This window comes from Triticum urartu, chromosome 3A (assembly GCF_056163025.1).
Source record: "Triticum urartu cultivar PI428250 chromosome 3A, HENAU_Tu73, whole genome shotgun sequence".
Lineage (NCBI taxonomy): Eukaryota > Viridiplantae > Streptophyta > Magnoliopsida > Poales > Poaceae > Triticum > Triticum urartu.
The window spans coordinates 527,864,347-527,892,106 of record NC_141875.1 but is presented as its reverse complement, the minus strand read 5'-3'; the positions used below and the strand labels follow the sequence as shown (position 1 = coordinate 527,892,106).

The 27,760-nt window shown below is 46.4% G+C and overlaps 1 protein-coding gene across 4 annotated transcripts; it reads left to right on the top strand.

Moving 5' to 3' along the window:
• The first annotated feature begins 1,240 nt into the window (after positions 1–1,240).
• LOC125544849 (protein REDUCED CHLOROPLAST COVERAGE 1) lies at positions 1,241–27,077 on the top strand. 4 transcript variants are annotated; one of them, XM_087547572.1, is made up of 27 exons: positions 2,046–2,305; positions 2,474–2,657; positions 3,294–3,396; positions 3,583–3,644; positions 3,732–3,824; positions 3,913–3,985; positions 4,653–5,015; positions 6,514–6,581; positions 6,686–6,817; positions 7,546–7,587; positions 7,989–8,513; positions 8,594–8,748; positions 8,844–9,396; positions 15,118–15,180; positions 15,271–15,372; positions 15,465–15,782; positions 15,854–15,946; positions 16,104–16,205; positions 16,299–16,403; positions 17,827–17,960; positions 19,106–19,289; positions 22,103–22,234; positions 22,660–22,772; positions 22,948–23,038; positions 23,804–26,187; positions 26,283–26,340; positions 26,754–27,077. In XM_087547572.1, the coding sequence occupies exons 3-25, from the start codon at positions 3,336–3,338 to the stop codon at positions 26,039–26,041; spliced, it is 5,802 nt and encodes a 1,933-aa protein (XP_087403698.1). In that variant the 5' UTR covers positions 2,046–2,305; positions 2,474–2,657; positions 3,294–3,335; the 3' UTR covers positions 26,042–26,187; positions 26,283–26,340; positions 26,754–27,077. The 4 variants fall into 4 exon arrangements, with proteins under 4 accessions (XP_087403699.1, XP_087403698.1, XP_087403697.1 ...); XM_087547573.1 differs by lacking the exons at positions 2,046–2,305; positions 2,474–2,657 and adding an exon at positions 1,241–1,477; XM_087547571.1 differs by lacking the exon at positions 2,474–2,657.
• The last annotated feature ends 683 nt before the right edge of the window (positions 27,078–27,760 follow it).

Here is a 27,760-nt window from a genome sequence, read left to right as displayed (position 1 = left end):
GTGCACAACAGAATTGAGGAGGATGAGAGTGACGGAGTTCGCCATGGCCTGCAAGTTGAGTGATCCTGTTGAACTTTCGAGCAGAATCCGGCGATGTTTGAGGATTTTATCCAATTGTATCAACATATTCGCCATCGAGGAACGCTTCAAGGGAATAACTTAAAAATGTGCCCGAATAAATTGAATTCAAATCCAAACTATCCTTATTGCAAAACTTCATGTTTGCACTGTAATATTTATATTTGAATTATTATTGCACTGAAATACTCGCACAATATAATTATGGGGTTTAATTATTTTTAGTGCTATAGATATAGAAAAAATGGTGAACATTTGATGCACTAAATTGGATGATCGTCCCCTATCACTGTTCGCGGATGACGTGTCCGATGTTCGTTTTGGTGAAGTCATGGGAGTTGCCCTAAGGGGAAAATATCAGGTGCTACCGTCCCTTAAGTGATACCGCGATACAGGTTCGTGGGTAGTTGACTCGGAGCTCTTGAACATTTTGCACAAAAAATATTCGAGTCTTAAAATTGCTCGCAAATACAATAGCTCCTCAGATGTCGTCGGACCTGAGATCCAGCGGCTCCCAAAAGCTCGTATCATGGTACCACCTAAGGGGCGGTAGCATGGACGTGGATTTGATGAACATGGTTCCACACGCTTCCCTTATGAATAGTAAATTCAGAAAAAAAATAATAAAAATCTGAATATTTTTTGTAACATATATAGTCAACTGATATACCAGTGTATGAAGTTTCACAAAGAAATTACATCGGTGGTATTCTGGATAAAAGTGACAAATCAAAGCTATGTTAAAAAATACTACTGTTTGATGAATAGTAATGTCTCAATTATTTTTCTTCACCAAGAATACCACGAGTGTCTTCTTCATAAAACTTCACACATGATTAGAATGGTCGTAGTTTTTCCTAATAATTATTTTTAATTTACTACTTCTTTTATTTCTAAATATAAGTTTTTTAGACATTCAAATAGACTATAACATATGAATGTATGTAGACATATTTTAAAGTGTAGACACTCGTTTTGCTCTGTATGCATTCACTTGTCGAAATCTTTAGAAAGAATTATACAGTATTTAAGAACGGAGGGGGTATTTACATGGGTGCGTGTAGAACCATGTTCACATTTTGGACCGTAGCACCTGATATTTCCCTGTTGCGGTAATTTTCCAAATCCATCCCATGCCTTCCTCAGCGCATCGCCTAAGAGAAAAAAAAGAAGGAAAAACAGCAGCGGCGACGAGGCGGGGGAGTTGGGGGAACGGCGGGAAGTCGACGAGACCCAGAAGCTGTCCGCGCCCCACGCGCGGGATGGGCAGGCCACCTCGCTGGTCCTGGCCATGGCGGGGTCGAGGATGCGGTCGGCCTCGTCCTCGGCAGCAGGATGATGGCTGGCTGGTGGCGCGAGGAAAAGCTCGTGCACGGCGTGAGCACGGGCCGGCGTCGAGGTGGTGCCCTTCTCCTCTCTTCTTTCCCTCTGGTCTGCTCTCTCGATCCCGTTTCTCTGCATCGCGTGGGGTTGGAGATGGCGGCGCGAAACGGGGGCGCGGGCATAGGAGGAGGCCAGAGGAGCTCGATGCCGGAGAGGAGCTAGCTGGCAGAGCACGGAGAGGAACGAGGCCGAGCTCGGGCGGGGCCGCCGAACTTGGCATGCGGCAGACGAGCTCGCCGGGCAGCGCGGCGACGGCCTGGATGCGGACGGCGGAGAGAGAGAGAGAGAGAGAGAGAGAGAGAGAGAGAGAGAGAGAGAGGGGTTCGGTTCTCCGTCGGGCGGGGAACTCCATCCCGTCCTCCGCCATCCTCTCCCGCGAATCTGGCCCGCCGCCGAAGAAATATTTCCTCCATGTCCTGAACCACGGCGACAAAACTGTAACGCGCGGCTCCGTCACTGGCCCACCATACGACGATTTAATTTCCAGTGAACCGGACCGGCATTTCATGTCAGCAAAAAAAGAGAGGAAGGAGAACCGGACCGGGCCAATGAGGACCCTATCTTAAATCTCCACCATTCCACCCTTATCAACCCCGCCCACAACCCCTTTCGTTATCTTTCCCTCCCTCTCTTAGGCTCCTCTGCTCACTACTGCTGCCCCTTCTGCTCCTGACCTCCATCCCAGTAATGCCTAGCTTGTAGACAGTGCACCTACCTCAGCCCAGCTGCCTCTCTCCTTATCTTAGCTGATTGCTTGGGAAATTGACCTTCCATTTTGCTTCCTGTGGCCGTCAGTTCATCCTTGCTGGTATACTGTCAAGAGCAGCTGAGAGCCAGGCCATTGGTAAATTGTTGGAGCTGCTATTATTTGGTTTCAATGTATTCTTTGTGTGTGGCCTTTTCTTGGCAATTTTCATTTTAGCGTGCGCTTAATCGGTACCCCTGGTTGCTTCTGTGTTTCGATATGCATGCTTATGCGCATAACATTGTTCTTGCCTCCCTCGTTGTGCAGTGTGAGCATGGAACAGCAAACACGGCTTCTCAGCTAAGCCCTCTTAAATTGGTCCTATTGTGTGCATTCGAAATTGGATATCCTTTCTACGGTCATGTGTATTTCCAATTTCCAAAGCAGCTTTGTCTTATTGTGAATTAGTTATGCGGAATCCACAATTTTGAGCATGTCTGCCCATGTCATGGTAAATTAGCATCTTGACTTCTTGAGTCTGTTTCTATGTCCATCGTTGCACTTGCAGGCATGGTTTGAATTTCAGTCCCCTACTGCTTGTGCACCCTTCTGTAGTTGCGTTCTTTCTATCCATCATTTGCGCAGATTTATGTTGAAGCGATTTTTCTTCTTCAATGGACTAGATGTAACTTCGTCCGTTGGTTCTGCTAATATGCCTTATACTTATCCCTTCGTAGAGTTTGACGATTTTTTTTGGATTTCGGTTAGTTGTACCATCTATATATCATTATGCGCAATTGTCTCATTTTGGAATCACAGGAGGTAAAAATAGTGTCGACTTGAATTGATGTTATGGTGTTAACGCAACCATTGTTGCTTGCACTTCATTCTCACCTTTGGTACATCTTTTTCTGGTCAATCCTGTTGTCGTGGGGTGTAACTGTGTCTCTTTCACGTCTACGTAGTGTGTATATATACACATATCAAGAACAGCTCCCTGTTTTGTCCTAACTTCAGTTTTCTAGCCCTACTTGTGCAACCACCATCACTCTCTTGACTCTTCTACTCTGTTCCTTCTAACGTATGCCACATGTCTAGGTAGAGGTTGTTACTCCAACTTAATTTTATTTTTTACTGTTTGGTCTAGGTGGGCATCTTGTGCTGAGCTTGCTTGCCGTTTGGCGCGCCCATGGCGCCCAAGAGCAAGCGTGGCAAGGCCAAGGGCGAGAAAAAGAAGAAATATGAGAAAGGTATTGTTGCCATGACACCTTGATTGGCTTTTTTTGATTGTGATTCCACAATTTTGATGTTGCTAAATGTGCATACCTTGATTGGCTTTTGCTTGCAATAGTCGGAGTAGATAGTTGCTTGCTTTTGAAAAGAGATAGTTGCTTGCTTGAGCTGATCATTTGCAAATTTCTTTGATGAATTACTAGTGCTCCCTGTGGCCATTGATATCACTGTCAACCTCCCGGATCAGTCTGATGTCATTCTCAAGGTTTAGGCTACCTCAGTTCTTTCTACACTGTTTGTTTTCCTTGATGCATGATTTCAGCAACAAATATTCCTTCTTTGCTTGGTGCAGGGAATTTCCACGGACAGGATCATTGATGTGAGGAGGCTGCTCTGCGTCAACACCGCCACCTGTGCAATCACAAACTACTCCCTCTTGCATGAGGTATTTATAACATTTCTTTTTCTCTCCATACTATATTACCGCAGCGAACAGCAATTCAATCCTGTTATATTATTTCGTTTGTCGGCAGACTCGTGATGGTCACTTGAAGGATGGCGTCGATATTGCGACACTGAAGCCATATACTCTCACCCTGGTAGAAGGTACATTTTATGTCTGCAAAATAAGGATTTATTTTCTCAAGGCATCTTTAATCGAACCCAAATAAGTTTCTGATGCCCCCAAACCTTTTTTACTTAAGTTCATCTAATCCATTCCCAAAACGCGCATAACTCCCAGAAGCCTTTTGACTGACCCAAAAAACAACCCTCCCCTTCCAACATTTTGGCTTCCACTGCTGCCACACAATTCGCTCCCCAAAACCCTAGCCATGTGCCAGAATAAATTTTATTAATTTTAGGGTTGTTTGCTATAATAGTTAGCAAACAGTAGATGTTTTTAACATAGATGATGGCTAAATTTAGGTTATACAACCTTGATTTTAATGCATTCTTTTATTGGAGTTAGATTAGAATGCAACAACAAAAAACACAGGATTTTTTGGCAGTTAGATTTTAAGAGCGGGTTTTTGAAGTTAACTTTTGGGGTTGGATTAGAGATGCCCTTAGATTGGTTAAATCCATTGTTTGTAGACGCGTGCTTTGTAAATTGTACCATTGCGCACCTATACACCTGACTGCACCTTCATTTGCATCATTTTGTCTTCGATTTCCATATATCTTAGAATTACTATTAAATTCTCTTCTATAGTGTCTAGAGATAAACCATCCATAAACCCTACATCTTAAACTCTAAAAATTGACAATGCAGGGGAGTATGACGAGGATAGTGCGTTGGTGCACATACGGCGGCTGCTGGACATTGTTGCGTGCACCGCCTCCTTTGGCTCTCCACCACCTCCGCCGCCTCCTCCATCCCCCAAGGATGCTGATGCCACCAAGGAGCCCTCCAACTCCAGCTCCAAGCCTGCAGAAGCGGCCTCCTCGGGCGGGCGCCGCACGGGCTCGCCACCGCCCCTGCCGAAGGAATCAGCTGCAAAGGATGCTGATGCAGCGGCGGCCAAGGAGGACGCGGTCTCGGCGGAGCTGGAGGCGGAGATGAGCGGTGCATGCCCCCGCCTTGGAGCATTCTACGAGTTCTTCTCTCTTGCTAACCTCTCACCGCCCCTCCACTGTAAGTAAAACCTCTCTCACAGCCTCACCAAAACCCTGTAGTTGATCTTTCTATTTCAAGCTTCGGTTTCATGACTACTGACTTGAACCGTAAACTTATGGCAAATGCTACATGTCGGCCGACCAATCCCAGCCCAGGATCGCCCCCCTCCCGAGCCGTAGATTGCTTTTCACCGTGGCCATCGGATCTCGCCCAGCACACGCGCATAGGAGGAGAACAAAGTCCGTATTTCTTGCTCACAGGCGCGCACGGGGAAGAGACGGTGCCCACATCTCACGCTTACATGGGTGCACGGAGCCTACCCCCACTCCCCTCGCTCGCAACGCCCCACCCACGCCCGCAAGAGCCTCGCCGTTGCCGGCTCACAGCATAGCACTCCATGTATGCAGCACAGCCAGCAGCAGCGCCAGCCGGCTCGCTCCCACCAGCCCTGCCGTCATCGCAGCAGCCCTAGCTGGCGCTCGTAGCAGCGGGCGTCACTGCCCCGCTGTCGTTGCAGCATCCCCTGTCAGTGCTTGCTGCAGAGCGCGCCGCCGGTCGCAGCATTGGGCGTCCGGCCGCAGCAGTTGCCGTCGCCGTTGTAGCATAGGCTGTCTGACTCGCAGCAGTTGACGTCACCGTCATAGCACCACGCCTGCATGCTCGTAGTAGTGGCCGTCGCTGCTCACAGCACCCAGTCGTCGCCGTTGCAATAGTGTGGCCCTGGCTCGCAGCAGGAGCCGTTGCCGTAGCAGCACCGTGTCCGCGCGCTCGTAGCAGCGGTCGCCGCTGATCGCAGCAGTGGTTGTCGCCGTCGCATCACCCGGTGGTCAGCATCACAGCACCTTGTGATCACCGTCGTAGCACCGCCTTACAGTAGCGACAGCAACAGCGGTAGCAGTCTGGGTGCACAGTGATCTCAGGGGTTTGTAGCAGCGACGGCACAGCCTGGCAGTGCGGTGGTCTGAGGTTGCAGCAGCGTCAGCAGCACCGGAGGTTGAGGCACTGGGGAAAAAGAGAGGGGGAACAGAATGATGCGGTCGCGGTCCTTGCCGAAGAGGAATGAGTGGCGACAAACTTGTGCAGAGATAAGACTTAGACGCTTAGGGACCACATGAGCGGTGCGTGGGGCCTATGGGGACACCAGATTAGAATGGGATGCCCGATGCTAATTGTTCTACTAAACTTATTCGCAACAAAAGAACATTAAGGTGCTGTAGTACTGCCAACATTTGAAATGGGATTAACAGGGTCCTGAATCAAACAATATGACTTCCTTGGGAAATTTTGGCAGCCTCAGTTTATATTTGGAACCTCTGCCTTGACCTATTTGTCCATATATCTTTGCTGTCGGCTTCACCATGGTTTGTCCTTGAGATGGTAGTTCATGCAATTTAACACTTTCCTCATTACTTTGAATGCTAAGCATGAGATATCAGCTTGAACTTTGTAGAGCTGAACATTTCTCTGGCGAGGCAAATTCTTCCGTTTGCTGAGTTATTTTAACTCTTTCGATCAGTTATAAAGCGAGTGATTCAACCTCGACAGGAGGAGCAACCGTCTGATGACCATCTCTTCTTCCTTGAGGTAATAATGGATAATAGTTGTATCTTTGACAGCACTTTTGCGCTAAGATCCCTGCTAAGTAGATCGCATGTGTCCTAATTGGAGAACTGTTGGCTGTCTTTCAGGCAAAGCTTTCTAATGGGAAATTTGTCATTGTTGAAGCTCGGAGAAAGGGGTTCTTTAGTTTTGGGAAACAGCGTGTTTTGTGCCACAATCTTGTCGACCTATTGAGGCATCTCAGCAGAGCATTCGATAATGTTCGTTTATCTCACATTCTGGTTATAGCTTTTATATTAGGGTAATATAAATTGTTGTCTAATAATCTTGCATTCATTATTGTATTACCTTTGTTATTAAATATCCCACTTAAAGCTGTAGCTACTTCTGGACCAATGAACTGATATACACTTTAGAGACAAATGTAGTAAATAACAGCTTGATTTTGAATCTATTTTAATGTATATATGCGTGTGAACATTTGTGTTGTGTGTATGTTTTTGTACAGTAGTAACTGAGAGAAGATGAAGCATAATTAGGATAAAATTCCTAACTTCCCTCAGCTGCAAGATATTTGAATTGGCAAAGTCTATTTTGGCAGCAGCACTGAGTCCTTCACCTTTCAAGTTTATACTGCTGAAAATAACTATCTGCATTGCTGTATTTTCTGGCGGTATGGGAGGACTACTTAACTCACAATTTCACTTATTCAGATTGAAACTACGACTACGTACTAAAAATTTGATACCTGAGCATGCTAGTGCATTGTTGTAGATTTTGAAAATGGAATTTGCCAAAACTGTACAGTGGCACGGTGTCAAAATTCCTATTCTAGAAACTACTTGTGGTTCTTAATTGCCAACAATTTTATAGCACCATTTAAGTATTTCTGTAAGCAACTGTGTGGTCTCATTTTTCGTATCTCTAATTCTTTTCTATGACCTTGTTATATGAATTTAACCCTTTGTGGTGTTTCCATATATATTAGGCATATGAGGATCTTATGAAGGCATTTTTGGAACGGAACAAGGTATGTTGTTACCCCTTTTTGGGTGTTTCACTGTACCTATCTTTTTCTAAATTCAATGGAAACTTTTCACAAGACCGTGACTTTGTGTTTGTATTATTGTGTGCTTGGGCATAATGATTCATCTGAAAAGGAGTGGAACATATTCTAATGCACTTCAAATAGCAGACAACAATTTGGGTTGTCTTCTAGAAATATCTACCTTCTACAGTTATGCTGATGTTCATATTCAGTATCTTCCATTTGGTGCTCCTCTAGTATGTTGCGCTTGATTATTAAATATTTACGTGCAGCTTGATAATGAATCATGTTTTTGTAAACCAGCTGTTCCATGCGCCATCAGACAACAGTTTTCCTATCTAATGCTGCATCATGATCTAACTATATCTGCTTGTATGTTGCAGTTCGGAAATTTTCCTTATGGTTATCGTGCAAATACATGGCTTGTTCCTCCGATTGCTGCCCAGTCACCATCAACATTTCCTCCCCTTCCTGCTGAGGATGAAACTTGGGGAGGCAATGGAGGTGGTTGGGGAAGGGATGGCAAAAGTGACATGTTGCCATGGGCAGATGAGTTCATGTATCTCACATCCATGCCTTGCAAAACTGCTGAGGAGAGGGAAATTCGTGACAGGAGAGCATTCCTACTGCACAGTCTATTCGTAGATGTTGCCATCTTTAGAAGTATTGCAGCCATCCGGCATGTAATGGAGAGTACGGATGTATCAACATCAATCAAGACAGATGAGGTCTTGCATTCTGAGACGGTGGGAAATTTTAGCATCACTGTCACAAGAGATTCTTCAGATGCAAGCTGCAAGCTGGACACTAAGATAGATGGAAGCCGAGCCACAGGAATGGACTCTAAGCATCTTGCAGAGAGAAACCTTTTGAAAGGAATAACTGCAGATGAAAACACTGCTGCACATGTATAAGTTCAAAATTAAGGTGATCTTTCTCATATTCAGGTAATAGAGTGTCTTCTCTTAATTTTGTCTCTAATTTGCAGGATGTTGACAGTTTGGGCATCGTGAATATTAGATACTGTGGATACGTTGCTGTAGTAAAGGTTAACAATTACGAGAAAACTATTGTGACTTCTTTTAAGCCTGCTGATATCACGGATCAACCTGAAGGGGGTGCTCATGCATTGAACATTAACAGGTTGGTAGCAATGCTTTGTGTTGTTTTTCTAGTTATCCACGAAGTTTATGCTGCTTATCCCTTTTTTCATTATTATATATATTTATTGTTTTTAGTTTGAGGATGCTCCTAAATGAAGCCAATGCAACTGGAGAAAAGAAGTTACCAACACAAAGTCATAGGCAGGAAGAACTAACTGCAGCACAAACTTATGCTGAGAACGTGTTGAAGGAAAGTCTTCAAAATCTTGAGGAAGAGGAGACTGATAAACAATCATTTATGAGATGGGAACTTGGTGCCTGTTGGGTTCAGCACCTGCAAGATCTGAAAAAATCTGACAAAGACAAAAAACAAGGTGATGGGAAGGAAAAGAAGAAAACGGTAGACAAAGATGTGAAAGAGACGAAGATTGAAGGGCTTGGGAAGCCTCTCAAAGCTCTTAAACATCCGAAGAATGCGGTTGATGCTTCTGGCAAGGGATCCTCATCAGGGAACAAAAGTTTGACTGATGCAACAAGCTCTGGGGAAAGCCAGAAAGTCAAGCCATCATCTGTTGAACCGCTTCAAGGAGACTGCATCACCTCCGAGAATGAAATCTTGCTGAAGGATGTATTACTGGATTCCGCCTTTACAAGGTTGAAAGATTCAGAAACAGGACTCCACCAGAAGGTAGAAATTCATTAATTTTCATAGCAAGTGATGATTTCACATCTGCCCTCTGGTGTTCTGCATATCCAACTCATACCCTCCTCATTTCAGCATTTAGTTTCAGAAAATAAATGTCCTATTTAAAATAGAGTTTCCTTTCCACTGTAATTATTAATCTTTGGCAATCATATACAATCCATATATAACTGTCAGCATTACAGTTCATGTGATATTTTGTTTCCTAATATTGGGGATATACCGAAAAAGGCTTTCACCCCGCTTTATAAATAAAGCAAACCGCCAAGAGCACACATACAAGCACTAGTTCAGAACACACACCCAAGTCTCACAGGAAGAAGTACAAAGGTTCTGCTGAGGGCACAACTCAACAAGCCCTAACAAAAAGAAAACAGGGGGAGCCGGAGCACAAGTCCAGCGCCTAATCTGGTTCCGGCGGTGGCGGCGGGGGGGGGGGGGGGGGAGCGGAGGCGTCAGACGGACGGCCATCGAGCGGAGGTCGGCGATGAAGGCGGAGATGGCGTCCCGGTCCTGAGGGCGTTTAAGCGGCCGCCAAAGCTGCAAGTAACCAGACAGTTTGAAGAGAGCGTTAGTAGCCCGTCGAAGAGGAATGCGCTGGATCACAAGTTTATTGCGGATCATCCAGAGGGTCCAAGCGAGTGCTCCAATCTCAAGCCACCTAATGTGGCGAGAGGGCAAGGGGGAGTTCTGGAGTTCGGCGAATAGGTCGGGGAAGTTGGTGTGGCACCAGTTGCCACTGATCACCTCTCTAATGCAGCTCCACACAAATTGAGCGGACACACAAGAGAAGATGTGATTCGAGTCTTCGGGGACATCGCAAAGGGGGCAAAGGCCAGTCCCAGGGCCATTTCACTTGCGAACCTCCACCCTAGATGGGGTCCGTCCATGGATCCATTGCCACATGAAGATCCGGGTCTTCACGGGCAGGCGGATGGACCACACCGTCGTGAGGGGGGGGGGAGGGGCGGTGGATGGGGCAATGGCCTGGTAGAGGGACTTGGTGGAGAATTGGCCTGACAGCTCAAGACGCCACCTAACCTGGTTCGGGTCCGCATCCACTACCGGCTCGTGGAGAGCGACGCAATCAAGTAACTCACGCCAGGCGGCGGACTCCGGGGGACCGAACAGCCTCCGGAATGTGAGGCGCCCTAAGTCAATAAGGGCCCTCTCTACTGAAATGGATGGGTCGACGGCGATGGAGAAGAGGACGGGGAAGCGAGCTGCGAAGGGGGAGTCTCCCGCCCACCGGTCGAACCAGAACAGAGTCGCAGCCCCAGATCCACCCGAGATGGAGGTCCCAATGTGGAGGACTGGGAGTAGTTGGATTACCGACTGCCAGAACTGGGAACCGCCAGATCTCTGACAGAAGGCTAGGGGTTGCCCACGCAGGTACTTGTTCCGGATGATGTCTAACCAGAGGCCGCCATGCCCTTGCGAAATGCGCCAGAGCCAGCGGGATAAGAGGGGCAATATTCATGCGCTTAGAGCACATGATACCGAGTCCTCCTTGATCCCGAGGCTTGCAAATGTCAGGCCAGCTAACCATATGGTATTTCTGCTTATTGTTGTCGCCCGCCCAGTAGAAACGAGACTAGACTTTGGCGATCTCATGGTGCAGAGTCTCGTGAAGGCTGTAGAAGCTCATGAGAAACAAGAGGAGGCTGGAAAGGGAGGAGTTAATGAGGATCATCTGGGCCGCCTTCGACAGCCACCTACCCTGCCAGGGCTCTATGCGCGTTTGCAGCTTGGCCACGGTCGGACGCAAGTCAGCGACGGTAAGCCTAGAGTCACTAATGGGCGTTCCCAAGTAGGTCATGGGAAAGGAGCCCAGGCGGCAGTTTAGTCGGTTGGCAATGCTCAGGCGTTCCGCCGGAGAGTAGCCCATTACCATCACATCACTCTTGTCGAAATTGATCTTGAGGGCAGACATTTGTTGGAAGCAAAGGAGGAACTTAAGATTAGAGATGTCCGTCTCCGAGCCTTCTACCATGATGATGGCGTCGTTGGCGTACTGGAGAAGGGAGATCCCGGCGCCGCTGGCCAGGTGGGGGGTGATCCCACGAATATGGCCCACAGCCTTAGCCTTGTCCAGGATGGCGGCAAGCGCATCCACCACCATGTTGAACAGGAATGGGGAGAAGGGGTCGCCTTGTCTAACCCCACAAAGTGTGGGGAAGTAAGGGCCGATCTCCCCATTGATGTTCACAACAGTGCGACCACAGGACACCATCTGCATCATTCGGGTGATCTACCGGTCGTCGAAGCCCTTCCGGAGCAGAACTTCCCGAAGGAAGGGCCAGCTAACAGTATCGTACGCCTTATGGAAATCGATCTTTAGGAAGACCGCCCTGAGGTGTTTAGACCGGACCTCATGGAGGACTTCGTGGAGGACTAGCACCCCATCCAGAATATACCGCCCTTGAATGAAGGCGGTTTGGTTGGGGTGGGTAATGTGGTCGGCGAGCAGGGTCACCCTATTGGCGTACCCTTTAGCCAGAATCTCGAAGATCACGTTGATAACCGTGATCGGTCAGAACTGGCGGATGTCGGACGCCCCAGACACTTTGGGGATGAGCGAAATGATCCCATAGTTGAGGCGCCCGAGGTTGATCGACCCAACGTAGAACTCGTCGAAGATGGCCATGATCTCAGGCTTAATCACATTCCAGAAGGACTGGAAGAATTTTATCGGAAGGCCATCCGGACCAGGGGCCGAGGTAGGGTTCATGCCTCTAATGGCCGCCCAGATCTCGCCCTCAGAAAAGGGGGCCGTAAGGGCCGCGTTCTCCGCGGCGGAAACTAGATGGTTGTCGGTCCAACAATCGAAGGATAGAGATAGTCCGCTCCTAGGAGCGGAGGAGAACAAGGACCTGTAGAACCCGTCGACGTGGGCCCTAATGTCACCCGGGGACTGCATAAGGGTCTCGCCATCCCAGAGGAGTGGGATGGTGTTGCGTCTACGGCGGCCATTTGCAATGGCCTGAAAGTAGGCAGTGTTCGCGTCACCCTTCAAGACCCATTTTTGGGAGCCACGCAAGCGCCAATAGGCCTCGTCGGTGTAGATGACGGAGAGTTGGTCTTATAAGTCGTAACGGGAAAGCCACTCCTCGGGGGAGAGGCCGGTTGCGTCCGCACGCTGGTCCAGGGCCTGGATGGCGGTCAACAGGGCCTTGCGTTCACGGAGATCACGCCCCAGGTTGGCGCCCCAACCCTTCATGAACTGCCGGCCACGTTTGGCACAAAATTGCCACACGTCAATGGCCGAGGAGGGATGGGGGTGGGCATGTGCCTCCACCCAGCGAGTGCCGACGGCCGCCACGAAACCAGTTTGGGATAACCAAAATGTCTCAAACCGGAAGCGGGGGGGGGGGGGGGGGGGAATCGGCGGTCGCTCATCCGTGGAGGACAGGAGGAGGGGGACGTGATCAGAGCCGATCCGGGTGATGGCCCGAAGGGAAGCCAAGGGGCATCAGAGGTCCCAATCTGGGGAAACTAGGACCCGGTCCAGGACGGACTGGGTCGGGGATGCCTGCCGGTTGGTCCAGGTGAACCTGGCACCAACCCTATCTATCTCGCGGAGACCAAGATCAACAATGCAGTCATTAAACATTTGCATCTGTGCAAAGTTGACATGCTCATTGCTCTTGTCCTCAGCGAAGCGGAGGAGGTTAAAATCGCCCCCGACAACCACGGGGAGGGAAGCAGCCGAGACCTTCCGGTGAAGCTCCTCGAGGAAGGCGGCCAACCTACTATGGTCGGCCGGGCCATAGACGATGATGACCTGCCACTTGAAGTTAAGAGCCCGTTCAAAAAGTTCCATGCTCACAAAGAACTGACCCCGATCCATACTACCCACCTCGAAGGTGGCATCCTTGACGCCTAAAAGGATGCCACCAGAGTGGCCGGCCATCCCACTAGAAGGGAGCCAGTGCCACGCAAAGAGGTGGGAGCTCAGCCGATCAAGCTCGGGCAAAGAGAAATCAATGCGCATGGTTTCCTGAATGGCGACAATGTCAATGTGTTCATCTCGCATGTACTCAATCAGTTGGCGGCGTCCCGGAGAGCGCCGGTCATCTCTGCGCCCGTCCCGGAGTTCACGAAGCTCGCGGCGGAGTTCCTCTTCGCGTCGGAGGGCATCCGGGGAGGGGCGGGGCATGCCGCGGCGGTTGTCGACGCGCCGTTTGCGCCGCGCCTCTTCGTCGTCCCACTCGCGGGGCATGGCCCGAGTCGGCGAGGGGAGGGGAAGAGGCAGCGGTGCCGGGCGGCCGAGCGGGGGGAGGAGGAGCTGGCACGAGCGGGGGAGCAGGAGGGGAGCCGGACGAGACAACGGTGGCGGCGGGGAGGGAGGATGCGGCGCGAGGGAGGCCTCGGGGCAGCCAAATGGCCGGTCGGGGCGAGGTGGGCCTAGGGCAGGTGGGAGGCCCCGCCACTAGAATCCGGCCCAGGCCAGCGGGGCCTGGCGCATCTAACGCCACGGCCAGCCCGGCCGGGCAGCGGCCCAGCAGGCCACGGCCCAGGGGGTCGAGGACCGGGGAGCGGGGCGAGGCCGCGACCCGGAGGGTTTCCCCTCGACGGGTGGGAGCCGCCGCCACCGGGGGCCAGACCGGGGCGCCTGAGGGAGCGGAGCGCGGAGAAACGGAGGAAGGAGGATCCAAATGCCCCAATGAATGGACGGAAGGGGGAAGCGCAGGCGATGGTGGCCGGAACAGCATCGGCACGGTGAGCCGCCGGCGAGGCCGAGATCTGTGCGGGGACGGAGCCAGCCACCGGGCGGCACCAAGACGTCCGAGCCCAGCCGAGGTCGGAGCGGCCGGCCACCCCCAGGAGTGCCTGCAACGGCGACGGGCGTCGCCACCCCGCAAGGCGGCAGCTTGCGCCACGGCGGACCGGGCAGGGCTCTGCATCGGCGCCATCGACCGCGGCCGCCGCGAGCCGGCGGCAGAACCCCGCACGAGGGGGGCTGAGCCATCGGCCACGTCGGGCGGCGCAGCACGACGGGGCGCCGGGGAGGGGGGAGGGGGACAGGCGCGCGACGGGGGTGGGGGTGGGGGAGGCCGGGTCGTCGTTGGCTAGGTCAGCCCAGCGAACACGGGGCGGCCGGCGTGGGCGGAGACGGCTCCGGCGAGGGCGGCGCCAGCAGCGGGAGGGGCGGCGGGGGGTCCGGTGAGGAACCGAGGAGGGCAGGGCAGCGGGGGAGGCGCAAGCCGCGGCGGTCCGCGCGTCGCCATCGCCAGAGCACTCCATCCATTGGGGATATCAAGGTATGCCGTGGAGAGGTTCATGAAATGTGTTCTTACCCTACTAACAACCTCAAAGTTGTGTAGCCTACCTCAGGCGCACTAGGGGTTGATAAATAATAGTGTGGTTTGCTAGGGGGCCGTGCTTTCCCTGTTAACCAACCTACACATGTTCGAAGCCTTGCTTCGGCAGGGTGAGGGCGCTTGTTCTTCTAAATTAAAATTTCACTGGTGCTAGCCTGTGGCCGAGTGTTTTTTACACCAGCGTGTAGTAGTTTCAAACAACATCAATATGCAAGTTTTTTCACCTTTTCTGATTTTGTCGGATCCACTTCTGAATTCTACAAATAAAATCCAAGTGTATGAAACATACTGGGTATTATTTTAGCACGCTTGCTTACCAAGCGGCCATCCGTAGCTACTAATAGTGAATAAAGTTCATAGACTAATATCTTGTGCTCCACAGTCACCATCTGAGTTGATTGAGATGGCTCTGAAGTTCTATGATGAAGTTGCGCTTCCTAAGCTGGTATGCATCATTATGTAAAACATGAATAAGTTCCCACATGCTTATCCTTTTTAGTCAAGAGGCATAATAGCTAACCAAGAAATTATTTAGGTTGCCGATTTTGGTTCTTTGGAACTTTCACCTGTTGATGGTAGGACATTGACAGATTTCATGCATACCAGGGGCCTGCAGATGCGCTCCCTAGGACGAGTTGTAAGTTTGTAACAACTTTTTCATTTGAACATGATGGATGCCGGTTCTTCTTTAGTGCTTGATATGTGCTAATCTAAGAATAACCTATGTAGGTCAAACTTTCAGAGAAGCTCTCACACGTACAGTCCCTTTGTGTGCATGAAATGATAGTGAGAGCATTCAAGCATATTGTCCAATCTGTTATTGCAGCTACTTCGGACATGAGACAATTAGCATTAACAATAGCTGCAGTGCTGAACTTACTTCTTGGTGTTCCTGAATCTGAATTTTCTGGAAGTTCTCCTGCTGTGCATCCCCTGGTGTGGAGATGGCTTGTTGCCTTCTTGAAGAAGCGATACCAGTATGAGCTCACAGGGCAACATTATGATGATGTGAGGAAATACGCTATATTGAGAGGACTATGCCATAAGGTAAACATGTTTAATATTTTTAACATTTCTCACACCCGGTCCATTTTATTGAGATTAAAGGTTGCTTTTAGGTGGGCATTGAATTGGCACCGCGAGATTTTGTCATGGATTCTGCTTTCCCGTTTTGCAAACAGGACATTATTAGCCTTGTGCCCGTACATAAGGTAAAAGTATTTTTCTCAGTCAATTGTTTTTATCATACAAAAATCACATTGTGCTGTCATGGCTTGTTCATCACATATGACTATCAGTGTTTTGAGAACTTGGTAGATATAATGAGTGGCACATAAACATAACTGACGTGTTTTTTCAAAAATGCAGCAAGTTGCGTGCTCATCTGCAGATGGAAGGCAACTTCTAGAATCCTCTAAAACAGCTCTTGACAAGGGTAAACTTGAAGATGCTGTTAATTATGGAACCAAGGTACCTTCTTGTAAAATCTTGTACATTTCTTTTTGGCAATTCCTTAGCTGTCATATCTTGGGGACTCATAAATTATTCTATGTATGAATGCAGGCCCTTGCCAAGCTCATAATGGTGTGTGGTCCCTATCATCGAATGACGGCTGGAGCTTATAGCCTTCTAGCTGTTGTTTTGTACCACACTGGTGATTTTAATCAGGTAGATGGTTATTCAGCTGCACAGCACATAGTCTATAATAATTGTTATGCATGTTTTGAAGACAATGCAAGTGATAGCACTGTTTAATTAAGTGAGGATTATTGAACATGAGATGATATAAAGACTTACGCCATTGCACTTTCTTTATGTATATATTAGTTTATACTTAGAAATAATATATACTTCTAGCATTCTTTGCTAAGCATACTTCAGTTACAATGTGAGCGAAAGATACATAAAGGTGTTATTGGGTTAGACTAACTATAACACCGAAGGAATATGTAGGGAAGATACAGAACAAATTCTGGTAAAACTGAGACTTTCTTGTATTTTTAGGAGGATCAGCAGATCTAAAGTTTTTCTATCAGTGTTCTGCACATTTCATTTCATTATATCTACCAAGTTCATTATATCAGTGTCCTGTGCATTTCATCACTATGACTATCAGTGTTTTGCACATTTCAACATCAGCAGATCTAAAGTTTTTCTACATATTAATAACTAGTGAAGTTGAAATGTGCCAGCAAGTGTTGTATTTTGTTTTTGAGAAAAGACACCCAAAGAGCATTTTGGCAAGTAACAAGGAAAACATATGTGGTACAATGGAGTTATGGACACAAGACGGCCAGCAAAACGGCAGCACTTCTTGTGTAATGCCCTCCCAGCACTGGAGATATCTCAGATACAATCCGACAGGAATATCTATCCAATCCAGCACACAACCGCTTAACACTCACCTGTGACTAAGGGGTTTCCGTTGTTCATTGGAGCGGGCAAATAAATGATCTGTGTTGTTTCCAAACAGTTTTACTATCTGCAGTTATAGATACATATACATGTGTTTTAAATCACAAAATAGGAATCTTTTAATCTTTTGTCCTGCACGTATAATGAAATTACCTTCATGGAAATTGCGTAAGCGATAACGATTCAATAATTTTGTGCACTTCTACCTCTCATACCCGTATGATGCTGTCACCATTAATCTTCTTACCCATGATGCCAATGTAATTAAAAATGATAATTGATAGTTAAACAGCTCAAATGTAATATGCATGTATCTTGTATGTCATATTATGAGAAATAATCTAATTTTCCCTAATGGCTCCTTTGTCAAATACTTTCTGCGTATGCCATATAAAATTACCTAGTAAGGCTCAGCGGCTTGTTACAATGGACAAACCCTAAGTTTACATTATCATATCAGATCAGTGAAACTTCATCTTGGCCTGTTTTAGGGCTTTAATGCCTTCTGTTTAGTTACTTAGAACACTGGAGCCAGCTGAACTGATGCTTTGGATGTTGGTGTGTTTGTGGTGCCTCATAAAATGCTTGATAGTTATTTCAAACTCATGATTTACTTTTCTATCCTAGCATTTAATTATCTATAGGCACAGTATAATGTGTACCTAAAAATTTGCAGGCTACAATATATCAGCAAAAGGCCCTAGACATCAACGAGAGGGAACTTGGGCTTGATCACCCTGATACGATGAAGAGTTACGGAGACCTTGCTGTTTTCTACTATCGTTTACAACACACAGAACTGGCTCTGAAGTAAGTTCAGTTTATGAAATACTACTTTTTTTATTCCATGCAGAAAATCTACAGTTTCACAAGGGCTGAGCAAAGTAGTCACTCCAGCTGTAACTTGAAGAGAAGTAGCATATATCCAAAAGAGTAGGAGACCTCTTTTAGGGTATTTTATATCTTAGTAAAGTGCTATGTCAAGTTGATGAAGTTTGCCAAATAAAATAGTCTTGCTATTGCTGCCAAGAATATATTTTACTATCTTCTCACGTTAAAACTATTTTTTTTCACAGAATTATTATGTCGAATGTGCATATTTGGTTCTTTCTCTCTATGCTTTATCATTTGGATTAAAAAACTAATCTTGTCTTATGAAAGTAATGCTAAGAGTGAGCAGGAACTAGTTGCTTAGTCGTCTGAGTGTCCGATTTCTTTGTAGTTTAGTTTTGTGTCTGAGGTGCTATCTCTCAGCTCTCACTCCATCAATGTTAATTACAACAGTTGAAATAATATAACTAGACCCTAGCATGAATACCGTCAACATATAACCGTCAAACCTAATGCTGGCAGATGTTACAAACTCATAAATACTAAGTGAATCCTTAGGTGGTGATATGTTTCCCTAATGTTTTAGCTTAACCACAAGCATATGTAGTACTCCCTCCGTTCACAAATATAAGATGTTTTGGATATTTCAATACAGACAAACGGGCTGAAATGAGTGAATGAACACACTAAAATGTGTCTATATACATCCTAATCAGAAAAAAAGTTAGAACATTTTATAATAGTGAATGGAGGGAGTATCTTTTTTATTCTTCAGCAAGATTGCAGAGGGTAAAAGTGGTATGGTATTTGCTTCTAGCCTCAAATTATTAAATTATTAATTGCTGTCATGTAAATCTCTTCTTGAGGATGGATCAAATTCCCTTAAGCTCGTATATCTTTAAAGGCTGAAGATTCAATAATTGTTTATTTATCTGTGTATGAGCTTGTCTTGAAGATTATTTCATGGATATCAAAGCTATTGCATTATGTGAAAACCTAAGGTTCTGAATAAACAGCAGGGTGCTATACCTGCTATCCTTTTGATACCTCCTTGCAGTGTAATCCTAGTGATCTATACTCATTGCTACAGTGTATACAGAAAATTAACCTTTGGTGCAAATTAGGTACGTCAAGCGTGCATTATATCTTCTACATCTTACATGCGGGCCATCTCATCCAAACACAGCTGCAACATATATTAACGTAGCCATGATGGAGGAAGGCTTGGGCAATGTGCATGTAGCTCTTAGGTACTTGCACAAAGCTTTAAAATGCAACCAGAGATTACTTGGGCCTGATCATATCCAGGTAATTTTCCTTCTCAACATTAAGGAAACATTTTAAAAAGTTCTTCTGGCAAATGGCATGCTTTTGTTAGCGAGATAATTGTTAAATATGAAAGATGTTCATTTCGTGCCTCTTTACAAATCTCGCTTGTTGACTTAATCAATAATCAGAAAATCTTAAGTCGATACCTTCAATGACTTAACAAGTTGTGGTGAATGCCAAAAAATCATCAACAAATTGTTTGTCAGTTCCAGGAGACATGTCTCGATGATGAGTCAAATTATTGAAGGCCAGGCGTTGCCAAGACCGTATCATTGGACCCCTCTAGGCCCAGATATGGGCCATGGAGACCAAGAGAGGCACCACCGACCAAGGAGGAAACTTACGATACGTAGGGAAGGCTGAACGTTTTGGATATGAATACTAATCTGGATTCCTACCACCTACATGCCTGACGCACTGACATGGCGACCGACATACCAGTGCTATATAAGGGGTGACATGGCGACCGGCATACCAGTGCTATGTGAGGGCAACAGGGACATAGTAGTAGGGATCCCGGTTTCGCATAGCCTAGAGCCTTTACACCACGTAGAGATTCCGATGCTTCCCATTGAGACCTAGCATATCTTGTCGAGCTACCCCAACTCGTCGAGTACCCCGTGATATTGTAAATGATCCCCTGTATTATCCCCACATATAAGAAAAAAGACAAAGGCAGGAAGTAGGGCTTTTACCCAACTTAGGGGGCTGAACCTCGGTATATTGTGTGTCCCCTTTTGTGTTATAGATCCATCGGTAGCTTGACGTGACGTTCCCGCGACTACATATCCACATACTCGTTCTAGTACCACTGTCAGGACAAGACAAAAATCCATCAACAACATGGGAGTATGATTCCACGCATCAGACTTCGGGTCTTTCTTGCTTGCCTTGGTCCTCACATAATGTGCCTCTTGGGAAAACACTTGCTTGTGCTCCTTTCCCAGCCTACACAATTATAGATGTGAGCTCATAAGCTCGTCCCCTCTTGTGCGTCACACTTTTATGTGCATACATAGTGGCGTGCACATCCATGGTTCTAATAATCTCAAAAAGAAAATTGCAGAATCATGATGAGGAGCATTCGGTTTGGTACATGCATGGAGCTTCAAGTTAGTTGGATACTTGTATAACCAAGAAGTTACATCAGGATCACTATGAGAAGCATCCGGTTTGATTATTAACCTAGATCTACTCTACTGGTCGTCGCCCTTGTCCTCGTCGACTAGGTCGATGTACACCAGAACTGGCCATGGATATGGCCACGCTCCGGGTGCAATGGCCACGGACGCCGGCGTGCGCGGTGGCGTGGTTGGCACCTCGTGCTGCTCCGGCTCCACCCACTCGAGTGAGCAAGGCACTATGGTCGTCCACCCCCACAAGTGCCCATAAGCGACGCCAGTGGCCATGGCTCCTGCCGCTCTGTCGCGGGCGCGACGGCCAATTCGGCCAGCAGCCCCAGTGGCAGGCCAGACCACTCGGCGAGCTTGTCGAGCTGGGAGTCCTCGAGGACCTTCTTGAAGGCCTCGTCCCCTCCTTCACTACGGGACTTGCGGCGGCTCATGCGCTCGAGCACACGCACGATGGGGACGTGCTGGAGCATGGGGCGCTAGAGCGTCAAAGAACGACTGGCGTCATCCGTCATGCTCGTCATAGAACCAGGTGTCCCAGTGTGGCAAGTCCTCGGCAAACGCCGGTTCGTGGCGGAGGTCATCGGAAGCTGTGCTCGATGGCGGCAGATCTCCTTAACCACGCGCGACCCGAGGCCGGAACGGCCCACATTGGAACCCTTTCCGGGTTCAGATGCCACCCGTTCGGCAGGTGGACGTCGGGCCATGGCACGGGGATGGCATCGTCCCAGTAGCGCTGGCACTGGTCGACGGTGACGTAGACGCGTTCCCGCAGCGGTGCCACCCCGAGGAAGAGTCGGCCTCGTGGTTGTGCTTCCCAGGGATCCACTTCCACGACATTTGTGTCGGCGATGGGCAGTGGCGAGGGTTGACACCCCCCTCCCCCCGGCACGTTTGCATTAAAAAGGACCGGCTCTGTGGTAGTTGGGTCACTCTCGCGTGGGGCCAGAGCGGATCCGTCTACTATCAGTGTGGACACAAACCCGACCCAAATTTGTGGTGGATTTGTAAGAATGGGAATGGGTCGGCCACTCGCCGCCTGCAGCAACGGGGTGAGCCGCCACAGCCACGGGCATGATGAACATGTGACTGGCCCGGCAAGACATCACGCGCCGCTACCACCAAGTCCGAATGCGAAGAGCGGAATGAAGCCGGACTGCCAGAGGCGGCAACGCCAATGAAGTGACCGGCTGAGCAGTCGGCGTCGCCTCGCGTCGTGAAGCCATGTCCTCTTCATGCTCTGGTTTGCCGTGGAGGCTGGCGGGGGAAGACCTCTCTGGCCCTGCGCATGGCCAGCACCGGTCTCACCAGCCGCGTCCCTAGCCACCTAGCACGGCGGCGGGGGTGGCGACTGCTGCACTGGGTGAGGAGGGGCTGGCCTCGGTTGTTGCACGAACACGTGCAATGGACAGTCTCGTCCCTGGTGACCGAGCGCGGTGGCAGTGGTGACGGTGTCTGGACGCACCAGCGACGTGCGTGCGGAGGAGCGAGTTGAGGAAGCGTCACAGGGTGTCCGCACTGGCTCACATGTGCCCCAACTCAAGAAAACGCAAAAGCTTTGTGCCCCGATGCATTTCAGACCCAGAAAGAAGTTCTTTTTTTTAATATCATTTCCATAATTAACTATTAGGTCCAAGTGACATATTCTTCTGTTGTATGTAGACTGCTGCAAGCTACCATGCTATCGCCATTGCTCTCTCGTTGATGGAAGCTTATTCGTTGAGTGTTCAGCATGAGCAGACAACCTTGCAAATCCTTCGTGCAAAGCTTGGACCAGATGATCTTCGGACTCAGGTTTACTTCTACTAAGTGATATTATTGAAATGCTAAAAACCTAGCCCCTCTGTTACCAATGGATGTCATTTTAGAATACATTTTGTATAAAAGAATTAACTTTGAGCACTAATATAAACTAATGTATTTTATTTTAAATACTAAAATAATATTAGTAGATTTTCCATCAAAGTACTTCTGTAATACTAGTTGTGCATTCGAAAGCAAGTCAATGCCCAAATGACATCTACTACCTCCTTTCCCAAATATATACCGTTGTGGCAGTTCAAATACGACATATATTTAGGAACGGACGTAGTAGTTAGTAACAGAAGTACCTCGATTATTTTCCCACTTGAACTATTATCTTAGCTATATGAAGAGAATCGTTCCCTTCTCATTTATTTACAAGGACATCCTTAATATTGTTGCCTTCCACATTACAGGATGCTGCAGCCTGGCTTGAATACTTTGAATCGAAAGTAATTGAGCAACAAGAAGCTGCCCGCAATGGAACTCGAAAACCTGATGCATCAATAGCTAGTAAAGGACACCTAAGGTGCGATTTAGTTCTGCCAATGAAATCACAGTTAATCCTTAGAGAAACTTCTATTGTGTTGTGCTAGCTAGTGCACAGCACATAAGCTGGTATCAGTTATCATAGATATTTAGATGCTGTGCATTGTTTTGGACTATACAGATGCTGTATTGACTGTATTTGTTTGCACTTGCAGTGTATCTGATCTTCTTGATTACATCAATCCCAACGAAGAAAACAAAGGAAGAGATTCTGAATCAGGCAAGAGGAGGTACTCAAGCATAAAGGTTAGTTGCTAACTTTTACTTTGGATTATGCCATCATTAAGGAACAAGGTTAATTAAGACAGAGAGAAATCAGAGCCGTGAAATGGTTACCATGGTGTAGTAGTGTTAAATGAACAATTAAACTCATAATGCAATTGGTCAGTGTCTTAAAGAGAAAAAGGGAGACTTACAATTGTTCACTACAAAGTCAGTTCTTGTTAGTATTGCTGACAGGCAGCAAAATAGTATATTTCTGTTTACATAGTTCTATGAAGAAATAGTTTTTCTACCCCAGAGTGTATTAAACTCTCCTTAATTGGGCAACCAATTTTTTTATCTTTCATGGATTGAGCCTGTGCCGGTGGCTCACATTTATTCTGTAGTGTTCGAATATGATTTCTGTCCCTAAGGAGCTCTTATCATGATAGCGGCTCACTGAATATTTATGGTTAATACTAACCTATCCAATCAAGTACTGTATTTGATATCACTACTGTGTAAGTGTGTATGTTAGATAATCTGCTCAGGTAATTTTGATGATTACTTTGTCTATACAGTTTCAGTTGTACCAATTCAGACAGTGTTCAAACCACACAATTCGGCCCTTCCTGTGTATCTGGAATTCAATGAACCTGGTTTCCTTTTTTTTCATGATGCTTAAAGTTACACTACATTTTCCTTCTGTGAAAACATTCATGTTACCACTGGAATAACTTGACCTTTGGTATTTTAGCAATACTGTAAATGGCACTTTAGAATTTATTCATTGTATACTCATCCTGTCAGGTTTTATCACATTCGAGTGAGAATTCAAACGTAGCAAGTCCTGATATATCTCCAAGAGATTCTGCTATTGCAGTCAAAGATGAGGAAAAACAAATTAAAGAGCCGTTGCAAGATGATAGTGCTAATATCATGGATATTCCTGAAACTGAGGTTAAAGAGAGTCCTTTACCCTTGAAGGCTTCACCACCTTCTGAACAGCTGGTAGAGAGATCTGAGGTGAACATCAGTTCACCTGAGGAAGTTTTTGAAGGTGGAATACTAGAACAGGATGATGGCTGGCAGCCTGTTCAAAGACCTAAATCAGCGGCAGTTTTAGGTAAACAGATAAAGCATTACAGTGCTGCCATCAGAAGATATGACCCTGAGAATCATGCTCCAACAGATGCTTCCCAATATAAGCCAAGGAATTCCTATTCAAATAACCGTTATTACTTCTTAAAGAAGAGAACTGTCGTACCTGCAGCATACACAGATCCTCAGCAGCATATGAAAGTCCAGACATCAAGTGTCAGGTTTGGTCGTAAGACATACAAGGCTACCTACCGGGTTAAGCCAGGGACAGCATCCACGGAAGTGCAAGATACTTCTAGGATCACAGAGCAGATGAGTGGTAAAGAAGAATCCCAAATATCTTATTCACATGTACACAATCGTTCAGCAGATCTGAAAGGAAGTGAGCCACATGGACCTTGGGTTGAAAGTACTGGAAACGCACCATCATACAAAGATGTTGCATTGGCACGTCCAGGTACAATAGCCAAGACTCAAATACAAAAACCTAGAGATGATGTACTGCAACCATCACTTGGTCAAATTATCGCACAAGAAATGAAGGATTCCTTGGTAGATGCAGTTCAAGTGGACCAGAGGTCCGTCTCCTCAAGTACCAATAATTCCAAAGAGGTAAACATTGTGCCAGCAGAAATGCAGCATTCAGAAAAAAGAGAAGAGTCACATAGGGAACATGAGATTGACAACACCGAGAAAGATAGTTTACCAGATAAGGTAACAGCAGATAATGAGAAACCTTCTGGCATTGGCCCTGCAGATAGTAAAACAGACACGACCTTATTCAGTAACAAAGATCAAGAACCAACAAGTAGTGACAATTTTGGTGCTGCCACTGAGTTCTCAGATTTGGCAGTACCCACAGAAGCTGAAAAGAGTGGAAAAACTGGCATACAATTTCTTGAAGAATCTCTACCTACTAATAGTGAACCTATTACAGTCTCAGAGCATACAATAAGTATGCAGGGAGGCGTTGGAGGTGTTGAAAGTGAGAAGTCAAAGCCTGACTTGCTTCTAAGTAATATTGATATAAGAGAGATATCTAATAAGAAGCTATCTGCTGCTGCACCTCCATTCAATCCGTCTCCTCCAGCTATCCTTAGCCCAATTGCTGTAAGTGTCGGTCTCCCACCACCAGGTGCCATTCCAAGCGGCCCTTGGCCTATGAATATCTCCATGCATCCTGGACATTCAAATATGGTGCCAAACGGTCCTCCTCTGTGCACATCCCCACATCATTCGTACCCGCCCGCTCCTCGGTCTCCTAATCTCTTGCATCCTGTGCCATTTATTTATCCACCATATAGTCAATCGCAGATGGTTCCAAGCAGCACATTTCCCATGAACACTACTATATTTCGCCCTAACCATTATGGATGGCAACCTTATATGAGCCCAGCTGCATCTGAGTTTGTGCCTGGACCAGCATGGTCAAACAATCATCCAGTCGCTTACACCCCCAGCCCAAATGTTGCTGACACTATTTCTCAGTCAATAGCAGATTCACACGTCCTATCTGATGCAGCTGTTGTTAGTATAGGACCTTCACTGGACAGCAATATGGTTGCAGTAAAGGAGGAAATGGAGGTCCCTCTGGAGGTAGACACTGGTAATTTGACCCGCAATAATATTTTGGGAGAGGAACATGATAAAGAGTTAAAGGATGCTGTTAATGCTGCACTTAATCCTCACATGCCAGGAGACAGCATATTTGATATTGGTGGAACGAAACTGGGAGGCAACATGAAGAATGAAGATGAGGGTAGCTTTAGGATATTTGTAAAGGGGAAAAGCAGGCGAAAGCAAACTCTGAGGATCCCGATAAGTTTGCTTAACAAGACATATAGCGCACGTTCCTTCAAGCTTGACTTCAACAGAGTAGTCAGAGAGAGTGATATCTTCAGGCCATCGGGCGTTTCTTCTGCTGAAGTAGTTTCTTCTGGCGACTGAGGAATATTCCACCAGTCAAATATTTACCTATGACATTATTACCCAAAGAGAATTCGATGGATCTCCATTTGAAAAATACTGAAATGTGACTCTTATTTTTATCTGAGCATTTGGAAGGCAGCAACAATGCTCCTTCAGTGTTCCAGGTAATCATTCTTAACAGATATTTTAAGAACTTTTTGCTCCCCTATTATAGATCTCAATCATCTAATATAGTAGGTGTTGATTTCAAATTTTCTAGATCTGATCCAAGCTACTCTGAAAAGATAAATGTGTTTTCTTTTCCGACTTCAAATAAGGTATGGCTCCCTTCTCAGTTATCATTTTAGCCTGTTACATGTTGAATTTGTTTGTACCCCATATACGGATCAGTTTTGGGTGTAGTTCTTGGTAATGATTACATTTTGCTATAAGCATTTATAAAAAGATTAGTGTTCTTTGAAGCACCTTTGGAACCTACACAGTCATCACACATGTAAAGAGGGGGTTAGTTAGTCACTGCTCCAATAAAAGGATGGGTAGGAGAAAACTTACCTTATTTTCTCAGTTCAGCCAATGTTAAAGTACAAAGTTTTCATGCTATATCTTTCATCTATGTATTAATAGTAGCATACCATAGCATGTTTTCTTGCTGTTTTATTTGCAGCTTCCACGCTACCTTTTCTTGTATTGATGTGTAGCTAACTGTTCTCTGTTCACACGCTGCTCTCAGGTGTCGACAATTCCGTGTGGAGTGTAGCAGATTGCCGAGAGTTTTGCGAGATCCGGAACCAATAAAAGGTGGAAGTGTTAGCAAAAAATACATGGCAGACTGATTCTTTACTACAATTTTGATAGACTAAGTAGAATATTTTCCTCCAAAATTTGGGCTAAATTTTGGTCGTATGGAACTTAACTTCTAGAAACCTAGAAATTTGTTTGCTCCTGCATCCTGAAATAATCTCTCGTGTCTTTTGTGAGAGAAACTAATGTTATTCTTTTGATGATGAGAATTAGTAATAAGAGCATCTCCGGCAGCCCCGTTCTCCCCAATAAATTTTCTGCGATAGAAGATTTGAACCAAAAAAACGTACTCTAGCAGCTCCCCTTCAATAAATTATCTTTGTGATCATCAAAAAGAGTCCCACTATTGCCTTCGCAATGTACTCACCGCGGCCTTGTCGACAGACAGATAGCTAAGATCATCTCTAGCAGATCCCGTAAACCTTCGCCCTGTAAAATCGTTTTAGAAGATACTAGCACATATGCCCGTGCGTTACAACGGGGAAAATTGATGTTTTGCATAAGTATAATGTCCCATATCATCGGATTCATTATGAAGAACATGTTGCAACACAGCATCGTCCTTCTACAAAATGAACATAAAAAAATAAGTCGCAATTTAGTCGTTTTCATATTTTCTTTGCGGAGCGTAATGTCCCACTGATTTCATTTAAATACAATCCTTTTTAATAGCATTTAAGTATGATCCTTTCATTAATTACCATGAAGTCCTTACCCGTTTTAGTCGGGAATCAAATCCTTCCTTTTCTAATTTAGTAGCCCCAACACATTAAGGCCTATAGATCCTTTCTTTTAATTATCCTATCTTTTTACCTTAAATCCTTTATGTAGAATTAATTAAGACCACAATCTTTCTAATAGTTATTCCTCCGATTTACCCATAATCCTTTCTTTAATTAGTCACATTCGTTTAAATATTATATTTAAGCCCATAAT